The following is a 13,069-nucleotide window of genomic DNA, read 5'->3' on the forward strand; positions in this document are numbered from 1 at the left end:
ATCAAACACATGAAAAAGTAATGCACAAAAAAAAACCTCAGATTGAAATCTAAAACTGTTAAATGACTCATCAAAACGTGGAAAATACATCAAAGGCACCAGGGCAATCCATTCTGATTCACAGAGATGGAGCATTACTTGCTCCAAAAAAGTTGACCCAATCTAGAAGCAAACTACCTTACTGATTAGCACATAACTTTATATATGTGCAACATTAAAAATATTCAAAGGCCCTTAATGATGAATAAGGTCAGAGAATGTGGGTCAGGAGATAACTGGCAGCAAGGATTGTTAGCTGGATATAAAACAATAAGGATGTGGGAATAACGACAAAACGTCTGAGGAGCATAAGGATAGAAGTGGTCTTACATAAGATTCAATGCTGGAACCAACACTTTTCAGAATTTTACCATTTTTCCCTTCAATAGCATTACCATATCCTTGAACAACATCCCAGGAATCACCATTGACCAAAAAATGAATTACACTAGCTATATAAATACTGCTACAACAACAGCAAGTCAGAGAGTAAAAGGTATGAAACACGTAATTCATCTCCAGTCTCTCTAATGCCTGTCTACTAAGTACAAGGCTCAAGTGTGAAATGTGACAGAAATGCTCTCCACTTGCTTGGGTGACAGAACAGCTTCCACTAACCATCCTCACCACCATTCTTTCCACCATCACATACAGTGACTGCAATGTGTATATCTATTACATGATGAGTTCCAGCAATTCACCCAGACTCCTTCAACAGCACAATCCAAATCACAACCTCTACCATGTAGAAGGATAAATGGAGCAGAAGCAATGGAAGACCACCAACATGTTCTCCTCCAAGACACATACCATCTTGACCTGGAATTATGTCACTGTTCCTTTGTCGTCACCAGGTCAAAATCCTGAAAATTCATTCCCAATTGCACTTGATTGACTGCAGCAGCTCAAGAAAGCAGATCACCACCACTTTCTCAAGGGCAATTAGGGACAGACAATGAATGATAGTCCTTCCATCAATGCTCACATTCCACAAACAAATGAAACAAACTACACAAATAATTTGCTCATTGGAATCAAAAACACAATTAATACATTTGTATATACCACCAAACTGGTGGTGGAAAGGGTTATTCAATATTGAGAGATTACAATAAAATACAGGAGGACATGAATAGATTTAGGAAAATAACTGGCAACTCAATGTCAAATAGATAAATGTGAAGTCGTGAATTTTGGAAGGAAGAATGGGGGCAGCAGAAGATTGCAGGGTGATCATTTGGAAGGTAAAGACCAAGGTAGGTACATGAATTACAGATGTTCAATTGCAAACATATCAAATCACAAAAAGTTACAGGTCAGTAAAGCCATAAAAAAGCCAATATAACAAGTCTCAATTTCTAGAGAGATTAGGCAGAAAAGTTGTAAAGTTGTGTGAATTTAAATTTATTTACAACGTGCTTAAAGCATACTTGGTAAGCAGTTCCAGTTGCCATATTAAAAAAAAAATCAGAAAGGATGCAGAGTATATTCATATGGATGCCAACAAAAAATACCTGGATTCATATGTTAGGAAAGGAGTAACAGACTGGACCTTATTTTTCAGACAAAAATAATAATGAGTGTATTAGATTTAGATTTAGGCTTGATTGTCACATGTACTCAAGTACGGGGTACAAGTGTACAATGTTGCCATGTGGTTTTCAAAGTTATGGAAACTCAAGAGGGTTTGGTGATGGAGAAAACTTTTGCCCTGTAAGAAAGAGCAGAATTAAAGATGGTCAACAAGAAATACAATATGAAATTTAGAAGAAACTATTTTAACCAAAAGGCAGCAAGAATGTGGAACTCACTACCGCAGGGGCTTTACAATTTGCAGCACAGAAGGAGGCCATTTTTCTCATCATATCACTACCAGTCAATAAAGATCTGACTACATAAATTCCAGTTTACAGTTCATGACCATAGCCCTGCAGGTTACAACACTGCAAGTGAATATCTAAATACAGCTTAAACAGTGAGGATTTCTGACTCAATTAGCTATCAGGCAGTCGAGTTACAGACTTCCACTGCTCTCTGGGTGAACAAAGTTAGTTCTATTCACCTTTTAGATTCAAGGTGAAAGGTAGAAGGCTATGTGGCCTGATTATTCACCTCTTACTATTTGAAATCTGAGGTATAATTTGGAAGGTTCCAGCATAACCTCTCTGCTTTTATATTCTATGTCTTGTGTAATAAACATAAGCATCCCATATATCCTGTTAACTACCTTTATGTACCTGCCCAGTGAAGTGGGAGATGGCACAGCGTAGGGTGACACTAGGCACACAGACACACAAGATGGCCGCTGAACCATAAGTTGGCCATTTGACACACAAGATGGAGAGAGATAGCAGTGCAAACACAGACACTGCCGGGTGCCATCAGAATGCCAGAACAATGCACTCACAACCTCGTGGTTTAGTTTAAGGTGGGTGGGGGAGAGAATACACATGAGTAGCATATACTGCCCGCCGAAGTATCTGGGTCCAGCCAACACCATTGATATCAAGCTGTTAACATTTCTACAGGCTCAATACAAAGTGCAAATAGCCAGGGCTGCAGTAATCGTCCTTCTCCGGAAGAGCGATTAGCGCCCATTCCTAGAGCAATGAACTTCTGCGCAGACATTGAAACTGACAATGTCTGCACTGAAACTGACAATGTCTGCATCAAAACTATCAACGATTCTGCATTATTTAAAACAAACTGTGTTACAGAGACAATAACCTCATAACTGACCTATTATATCACAAAATGTATTAAAGTATCTTGACATGTGCTCCAGGTTGAGAGAAGAGTCACAGCTGACTACTGTGCTGTTGATGTCTTTCTCTCCATGGAGCACCGGTATTTCCTTGTACGATAAACTCTGTCGTTGAACCCAGACTCTGACTCCAAGACTAGTGATTTTCCCCACAACACCTGCGACCTTCAGAATTCCTTGTGACCTTTTGCAGATTTTTTTGAAATTGTCCAATTGGAAAAGACAGAAGTAATTTGACTATGCTATTACCAACCGAAATAACTGATTAAGATAAAATGGGGAAAAGGCATCATCAGGTGGTTTCACATTAAGCATAGTGATACAACAAAAAATAAAGTCATGCCAGAGGACATTCAATGTTATAATATACCCTAAAAGAGCTTTTCATTTTAATATTCTTTGGTCTTGACAAATTTTAACTTGAAATGAATTTCAAAAATAAATTGAGGAGCAAACTTTTGATTGAAAAAGTAAACATAAACACTACCAACCTGAACAGCACAGCCTAGCAGAAGCAAAAGTAGTTTCTTCATCTCTTCAATACCTTGCTCTGAAAAAAAACAATCATCACAGTTAACCACCATAATTCAACTATACATAGGTAGCTTCAAATAGGTCAACATATTGTGTAAAAATCTGCAGTTCTGTTAATTGTAATTAACAATAATGAAAGAAATACAATGAAACACTAAACATTAAGCTGTCCCTGATTGCTTCATAAATGAACAATGAGGAAATCATTGGACAGATTGACATAGCTGGCGTTTGGTCAATGACTCAATTGCAAGAGACAGAAAATAAAGATTTTGTGTATTGGCAAAATGCATTTTTTAAACATGTATACTGTATACATGTGATCTATAGCAACAATTCTACTTTAAATATTTATTACTTATAAAACAGATTTTCTTTCATAACCTAGGGTTTTATTCTTAATTTTTAGACTACTGCATTACAGTCAACTATAATATTTATTTTTCACCATGGTATGTTCGGTGCACAAATAATCCAAATCCTTTGCCAATAGGATTCTGTGAAATGTAATACATTGATAATACATAATCTTATTGAATGGTGGAGCAGGCCCAAAGGACCAAAGCATCCAACTCCTGCTCTGAAGTTCTCTGTTACAAAAAAATAGACTCCAGATGTTATACCCACTTATATTTGCAATTTGGGTGTTATTTCTTTGCTGACATTTCTTAACATATCATTTATTAGGGATCTGGAAATGTATAGGCCAGCAGATATCCATTTCACTCAAATATTGGTCTTTAAATTCAATCCATCCAACTATTGTCATAGATAAACAGAAATTGCAGTGAACTTGAGTTTCAGTGTGGTATGTCATCGCCCTCATCCTTTTCTCTATCTTCACTGCCACCACTCTTCACTTGTCAAGATGAAGTTTCACAATAGTGTGGACATTGTCTACAAGATGGACAAAACAAAAACTTTTCAACTTTAAACAGCTAAAATTTGAGAAGAAAATGAAATTAACGTTGCTGGTGGAACTTCAGTATGTGAATGCCAATCTCTGCTTTATGCACTCAGAAAACTTTAAAATCTCATTTAAATCCAGTTTCCGGTTTCCTCTCACAGTCCCAAAATGTGCAGGTCAGGTGAATTGGCCATGCTAAATTGCCCGCAGTGTTAGGTAAGGGGTAGATGTAGGAGTATGGGTGGGTTGCGCCTCGGCGGGGCGGTGTGGACTTGTTGGGCCGAAGGGCCTGTTTCCACACTGTAAGTAATCTAGTCTAATAATCTAATCTAAATCCTTCAGGAAGCATACCAAAAAATTGGTCTCACCCTCAACCTCAAGAAGACTCTAATCCTTTACAAATCCATCCCAGGTCAGATTCTGGTCCATTCTCAATTAAGATTAATTGAGAAGTTCTCACACGCCTGGAACGTTTCCCCTACCTGGGAAACTACCTCTCATCTATGGTTGATAACAATGTTGAGCTTTAATTTTGCATCCAATTCGCATGCCCCACATAGACGCTTAAAGACGACAGTCTTTGATAAGCTTAACATTCATGCTGATATCAAGATCATTGCATGTAAGACGGTATCCTTACAACTCTTCTAATTGGCTTTGGTATTTGGATTATCTACAGTTGCCACCTCAAGGTCCTTCACAAGTACCATCAAAACTCAACATGTATTCTCCACATCAGCTGGAAGGACAGGCACATTAATAGCACCAGCATCGAGGTCATGATCATCCAAAAGTAACTCCACAGGCCTGATTACATAATTAGGATGCCAGAGTTCTGAATGTCAAAGCAAATCATTTTCACCCAATTCAAGGAAGGTATTTGACCACAAGGAGGAAAGAGAAAGCATTTCAAAGACTCTCTGAAGTCTTGCCTCAGGAAATGCAACATAGAATTCAATGTTTGAGAGACCATTGTCCAGAAGAAACTGACTTGGGAGGAACCTCTTATATGAAAGACATAATTCTTTCAGAACACTCATCTGTAAGAGCAAGTACAGAAAGGAATGCTCACGGCCAAAGACCAATTCCGCCTCCCAGAAACATCAGCCAAGTATGCGTGGCCAGAGATGCAACATAAATGTTCAGGTTCATCAGCCATGCAAGGACTTACAGAAGCCATGACCAGTGCCAAGGAATTTCCTAGGTGGACAATCATACACATTAGCAAGTGATTGCTGATGATAACCTGCAATTTGGGTTTTATTTCTTTGCAGTCATCTCTTGTTTATAGTTTATATGGGATCTGCACATTCACAAACGAAGAACTGAGTGTGGCTACCAGATGCCCATTCCAAACAGAATTATTGATTCATAAATTCAATCCATCCAAATGTTATCATGGATGTTAAAGAAAAACTGATTTTCAGCATGGTTTCACATTTGAAAATTATCATAGCCGATGTGATGAAATTATAGCCTGTGGTTCTGTTCGCCAAGCTGGGAATTTGTGTTGCTGACGTTTCATCCCCTGTCTAGGTGACATCCTCAGTGCTTGGGAGCTTCCTGTGAAGCGCTTCTGTGATCTTTCCTCCGACATTTGTGGTGGTTTGAATCTGCTGCTTCCGGTTGTCAGTTCCAGCTGTCCGCTGCAGTGGTCGGTATATTGGGTCCAGGGTTTGGGTTGAATTTGCGGTAAGACGGTTTGTTCTAATCTTTGCATTACCGCTTCTGCTTTCTGACAGCATACTCAAACTACTGGACCTGTGCCTCACAACACACTTCACATTCAACAACCAAATATATGAACAAATCAACGGCACACCCATGGGCTCACCCATCTCTGGACTCATAGCAGAAGTGATAATGCAAAGATTAGAACAAACAGTCTTACCGCAAATTCAACCCAAACTCTGGGTCAGATATATAGATGACACCTTTGTAATCATTAAAAACACAGATAGAGAACACGCATCGGATCATCAACGCCACACTCACAGGTATCCGATTCACTAGAGAGGAAGGAAAGGACAACCAACTCCCATTTCTAGACGTGATGGTACAGAGAACGCCTAACGGAGAATTCACCACAAAGGTATACAAGAAAGCCACACACACACAGACCAAGTCCTGAACTACGAAAGCAACCACCCCAACACACACAAAAGAAGTTTCATCAAGACACTATTCAAAAGGGCCACAACATACTGCAGTACACCAGAACTGCAAAAAGAGGAAGAAGAACACCTAGACAATGTATTCGCCAAAAACAGATACCCGTGCAATTTCATCAACAGATGCCTAAGGGAAAGACAACGGAACGAGGACATGCCACAACCCAAAGGACTAGCCACACTACCATACATCAAGAGCATTTCCGAACTGACAGCCAGACTACTGCGACCACTAGGACTCATAACAGCACACATGCTCAGACAACAACTCACCAGAACGAAGGACCCGATACCCAGCATGAGCAAAACAAATGTAGTGTACAAAATCCCCTGCAAAGACTGCACAAAACACTACATAGGACAAACAGGAAGACAGCTAACGATCCGCAATCAATAAGCACATCGACCTGGACCCAATATACTGACCACTGCAGCGGACAGCTGGAACTGACAACCGGAAGCGGCAGATTCAAACCACTACAAATGCCGGAGGAAAGATCACAGAAGCGCTTCACAGGAGGCTCCCAAGCACTGAGGATGTCACCTAGACAGGGGACGAAACGTCAGCAACACAAATTCCCAGCTCGGCGAACAGAACCACAACAACGAGCACCCGAGCTACAAATCTTCTCACAAACTTTGAAAATTATAGCCTATCACGTACTACTATGAATCTAGATGTTTCACGCTGTGGTTTCCGAACCTTTCCACTTCAAAGCTTGGATTGTTAGTGAGAGAACTGGGAGGACCTCTAAAACAAGTCTTCAAATTAATAAGAGGTCTGTACAGAGTAGGTAGCGAGCATATGTTCCCATTTGTGAAAGGATGAAGAACTAAATATTTAAGGAACTTAGCAAAAGAAGCAAAGAAGTGCAGGTTCATAGCTCCTTGAAAGTACAGTTGCAGGTAGATACGATAGTGAAGGCCACTGTTGGAATATTGCGTGCAATTCTGGTCTCCTTCCTATCAGAAAGATGTTGTGAAACTTGAAAGGGTTCAGCAAAGATTTACAAGGATGTTGCCAAGGTTGGAGATTTTGAACTATAGGGAGAGGCTGAGCAGGTTGGGGCTGTTTTCCCTGGAGCATCGGAGGCTGAGGGGTGACCTTATAGAGGTTTACAAAGTTATGAGGGGCATGGATAGGATAAATAGGCAAAGTCTTTTCCCAGGGATCGGGGAGTCCAGAACTAGAGGGCATAGGTTTAGGGTAGGAGGGGAAAGATATAAAAGAGACCTAAGGGGCAACTTTTTCACACAGAGGGTGGTACGTGTATGGAATGAGCTGCCAGAGGAAGTGATGGAGGCTGGTACAATTGCAACATTTAAAAGGCATTTGGTTGGGTACACGAATAAGGAGGGTTTGGAGGGATATGGGCCAGGTGCTGGCAGGTGGAACTAGATTGGGTTAGGATGTATGGTTGGCATGGACAGGTTGGACCGAAGGGTCTGTTTCCATGCTGTACATTTCTATGACTCTAAGTGAGAAGAGGAGTAACATTTTTACTAACTAGTTAGAGTCTGGAATGTGCTGTCACCAATTATGATAAAGACATTTTCAATTAAAAAGGAAATTAGATGGTTATTTGGAAAGGAACAATGTGCACAGTTACAGGGAGAGGCAGGAGAGTGGCATTAAATGAGTTTTTTTTGGAAAGTCAGCGCAGATATGATGGGCTAAGTGGCCTTCATCAGCAACTGCAATATTCAATGATCCTATTTTGTGACACTGGCAGCATAGATGAAACACCCACGATTTTCAAAGTGACACGAGTTTGGAGTTTTTGCTTCTGTCTGATGAAGATTCACTGGAAGATGGTCATTTTGGAATTGAGATCCTTTGATAGCTTCTGAGTCAACTTAGAGTGAGGCAAGTGTGTAGTATTAATTGGGGATTTTAACTTTAACTTTAACATTGGGAGAGACAAGTCAAAAAAGTAGTGAAATTCTGCACGGTGTCCTTGATCGTTTCCGAAAGCAATGTGACCTGCATGCAACAAGTAACATCGGACTTAGTAATGAGAAGATATAATTAGTAACCTAACTGTGCATGAACATTTATCAAATAGTGATCCTAACGCAATCAAGTTCAATATAGTGTTTGAAAGTGAAATGCATGAATGTCTGTAGGTTGACTTTGACAAGATGAGACAGTAAATTCAGAAAATCTGCCAAATGTGTTAAACAACTGAAGAAAAATGAAGGCTGCTGAAAGAAACATTTAACACAATAGAAAACTAGTGCCTTTCAACACACACACAACCCTATGGAAAATTGCACATCACTGTTATTTAAGAGGGACAAAAGAAGAAATCAGGGGTTTACAGACCAGTTGGCTTACATTCTGTGGTGGGAAAACTATTGGAATCCATAAATCAAGGCTGGGGTAAATAAACACCTTGAACACTTTCAGTTTATCAGGGAAAGCCAGCATGGATTAATGACAGGTGGGTAATGCCTAACAAATCTTTCTGAATTTTTTGAAGAAGTGATTAAAACAGTGGATAGGTGAATGTCTATGGATATTGTTTATACAGATATCAAGAGACATTTGATAAAGTATCACATAAGGGACTGTTGACTATGGTATAAGCCCACAGAATTGTGACGGACATGGCTAGAAAATTGGTTGAGTGGCAGGTGACAGAAAGCAGGGATAATAAACAGATATTCAAATCTGCAGAATGTGGCCAGTGGTGTTCCACAAGATCTGAGGTAGGGCCTCAATTATTCCATAAGACCATAAGACATAGGAGCGGAAGGAAGGCCTTTCGGCCCATCGAGTCTACTCTACCATTCAATAATGGCTGATGGGCATTTCAACTCCACTTACCCGCCTTCTCCCCGTAGCCCTTAATTCCTTGTGACATCAAGAATTTATTTATTCACATTATTTATTAATGACTTGGACAACAGCATGGAAAGTCATATATACAAATTTGCTGATGACACAAAGTTAGGTGGCATTGTAGACAGTGAGATGATAGCATAAAATCATGAAGGCATATTGATAGACTAAGTGAATGGCAAAACTGAGGTAGATGGAATTCAATGTAAGCAAGTGTGAGGTTATCCATTTTGGACTGAAAAATGTTAGATCAAGATTCTTTCTAGATGGTATGAAGTTAAATGCAGTGAATGTTCAAAGAGACTTGAGGGCTCAGGCACATAGATTTTTAAAATGTCACAGACAGATGCAGAGAATAATCAAGAAATCTAATGGAACACTATTCTTTAAATACTGAGGTCTGGAGCACAAGCATGCAAATGTTGTGCTGCATTAATACAAAACTCCAGACCTTGGCACCACACCTTAGGAGCAATATGTTGTCATTGGAGGCAGTACAATGTAAATTTACAAGATTGATACATGGACTTTAGAGATTAAGTTCGGAGGAGACATTATATAAACTAGGCCTGTTTTCTCTGAAATTTAGAGAGTTAAGGGTGACTTGCTCAAAGCCTTCAAGATATTTACAGAAAAAGACAGGGTTGACAAAGATAAACTATTTCCACTGCTTGTGGATTCTAGAACTAGCACAGAATAACACAACCCTACAGTCAGGAATGAAGGCCATTCAGCCCTTTGGGTCCATACTGACCCTCTGAAGACCCTCTAACTTCCCATCCTATATGACTGCATTTCCCATTGCCAATCCACCTAGCCTGCACGTTTGAATTGTGGGCAGAAACCGGAGTACCCAGAAGAAACCCACACAGAATGGGAGAGAATGTACAAACTCTACATAGACAGTCACCAGAGGGTAGAATCGTCCCTGATGCTGAAGCAGCAAAGCTACTGTGCTGACCAACTATAAGGCATGGTCTGAGAATTAGGACCAGACCATTAAGGAGCGAAGTTAGGAAGCATTTTTACACAAAAAGGGTGGTAGATTGAGTCAGAGAGATACAGGATCAAAACAGACCCCTCTGTCCAACTCATCCATGTCAACAGATATCCTAAATAAATCTAGTCCAACTTGCCAGAATTTGGCCCACGTCCCTCTGAACACTTCCTATTCATATACCCATCCAAATGCCTTGCAAATATTGTAACTGTACCAACCTCCATCACTTCCTCTAGCAACTCATTCCATACACACACTACCTTCTGCATGAAATAGTTGCCACCTAGGTTCCTTTTACATCTTTCCCCTCTCACCCCAAACCTATATCCTCCAGGTCTTGGACTCCCCTACTCTGAGGAAAAGACCTTGACTATTCATCTATCCATGCCTTATGATTTTATAAACCTCTATAAAGGTCTCCCTTCAGCCTCCAACGTTCCAAGGAAAATAGCCCTAGCCTATTCAGCCTCTCCCTATAGCTCAAACCCTCCAAGCCTGGCAACATCTTTTCTGAACGCTCTCAAGTTTCATAACACCTTTCCTAGAGCAGGGAGACCAGAATTGAATACAGTGTTCCAAAAGTGGCCTAATCAATGTCCTATACAGTCACATGACCTCCCAACACCTATATTCAATGCACTGACCAATAAGGCAAGAATACCACATTCTTCATTATTTGTGACTCCACTTTCAAGGAACTATGAACCTGCATCCCAAGGTCTCTTTGTTCGGCAACACTCCCCAGGACCTTACCATTAAGTGCAGAATTCATGCCTGATTTGCCCCACCAAAATGTTTGCATCATTGTTCCACAAACAGCAGCAGATGCAGGATCAGTTGTTAATTTTAAGCCTGGGATGGATATAATTTTGTTAAACAAAATGTTTTAAAGATATGGGCCAAGACAGATACATGGAGTAAGGCTACAGATCAGTTGTGATCTCACTGAATGGTAGCACAGAATTGGGGGTGCTGAATGGTCTACTCCTGCGCCTACACAAAAAGGTACGAAAGGATACAGAGATAGGTTGTTTAAATAGAGAGCGAAGGTGCAAATTAGACATAATCTAAAAGAAAGATAGAGGAGGTTTAAGGAGCTAAAGGCATGTTCTTAATTATGAAATTTACAACCAAGATCATGATATATTCACTTCTATTCCTCTTAAAAGGGAAACACTCACTACCAAAGGTGAGATTAAAATGAATAGATTTACTTATAAGTGAGCATACAGCTAATACTAAAACAATACTAAAAATACTAAAACAGCAACATGCAGAATACAGATGTAGGTTTGCTTGCTGAGCAGGAAGATTATATCGTTTGCAGAATATCTCACTTAAGTAAAACAAAGAACAAGTAAGTTCACATGGTGTGAAATGCTCACTGAAAATAATTATTCAATGCTGTACAGGACATTGGTTAGGCCATTGTTAGAATATTGTGTGCAATTCTGGTCTCCTTCCTTTTGGAACGATGTTGTGAAACTTGAAAGAGTTCAGAAAAGATTTACAAGGATGTTGCCAGGGTTGGAGGATTTGAGCTATAGGGAGAGGCTGAACAGGCTGGGGCTGGTTTCCTGGAGCGTCGGAGGCTGACGGGTGACCTTATAGAGGTTTACAAAATTATGAGGGGCATGGATAGGATAAATAGACAAAGTCTTTTCCCTGGGGTCAGGGAGTCCAGAACTAGAGGGCATAGGTTTAGGGTGAGAGGGGAAAGATATAAAAGGGGCCTAAGAGGCAACTTTTTCACACAGAGGGTGGTACATATATGGAATTAGCTGCCAGAGGAAGTGATGGAGACTGGTACAATTGCAACAATTAAGAGGCAGTTAGATGGGTATATAAATAGGAGGGGTTTGGAGGGATATGGGCCGGATGCTGGCAAGTGGGACTAGATTGGGTTGGGATATCTGGTCGGCATGGACGAGTTGACCGAAGGGTCTGTTTCCATGCTGTACATCTCAATGACTCTATAATGCCGAATTGAAGTTTTGTGTCAATGACACTTGTAAACTTCCATGATATAATGTTATATTTGGATGACTTTAATTACAAAGATTCTGCAGAACTAAATCCAACAAATCAATCTTAGGAATTCTTTAACATCACAGGAATGCTTGCAGATCTACAAACAACTAGAAAGCACTACAGAACTCACACCTGGTAGGGAAAGAAGGAGTTGGATGTAATTATACTTACACAAAAAAAAAACTCTCAATTTATTCAGCCAGTTTGACTATGTATACATGGCTGCTCACACAAACGAAGACGACTCATACAGAATAGATATCTGGTTGCCAGTTGATTCTACAACCAGTTAAAAATATTAATACATACCACAGAAATTCAGAGTTCTGTCCAGATTTTTAGCTGGTTGAAGTTAAATCTTTATTTTTTTTAAAAAATCCTTCATCATATAACATTACAAATTAAACAATTGTATTACAATCATATGAACTTACCTGTGAGAGGGGTTCGGCCCAGGACAAGGACATTCGGTAGAGACATCATAATTAACTGCTGTAAAGTCTCCTGTAGATTTTAAGAAAAGCTTTAATCCACACAATACTTAGAAAAGAGACATTTAAAAAAAAATACAAGTACTAGAAATCCCGAGTATTATGTTTCTTTTCCTAAACTAAATTGCCAAAAAATGTTGGTACTTATAAAAGCTATTGGAAGTCTGCGCCGAAACATCCCATCCGGGTTGACAAATCCAACTGATTACTATGAAGACAGATAAATGAAAAATCTATTAAAACTAAAATATTTCAACAATAAAAAATACAGGTACTTTTTGCAAATT

General features: G+C 39.7%; 1 protein-coding gene across 11 annotated transcripts in view; it reads right to left on the reverse strand.

The window, feature by feature from the left end:
• ccdc88ab (coiled-coil and HOOK domain protein 88ab) overlaps window positions 1–13,069 on the reverse strand; it is a 399,202-nt gene that overhangs the window by 303,369 nt on the left and 82,764 nt on the right. For all 11 annotated transcript variants that reach the window (XM_043696005.2, XM_043696000.2, XM_043696008.2 and 8 more), the window contains exons 4-5: window positions 12,726–12,795; window positions 3,295–3,353 (exon numbers count right to left, since the gene is read on the reverse strand). In XM_043696005.2, coding sequence (XP_043551940.1) covers window positions 3,295–3,353; window positions 12,726–12,795 — 129 coding nt within the window. The remainder of the gene's footprint in view (window positions 1–3,294; window positions 3,354–12,725; window positions 12,796–13,069) is intronic.

Source organism: Chiloscyllium plagiosum, unplaced genomic scaffold (genome assembly GCF_037043375.1).
Source record: "Chiloscyllium plagiosum isolate Xiang-an unplaced genomic scaffold, Cpla_swu_hap1 HiC_scaffold_10, whole genome shotgun sequence".
NCBI lineage: Eukaryota > Metazoa > Chordata > Chondrichthyes > Orectolobiformes > Hemiscylliidae > Chiloscyllium > Chiloscyllium plagiosum.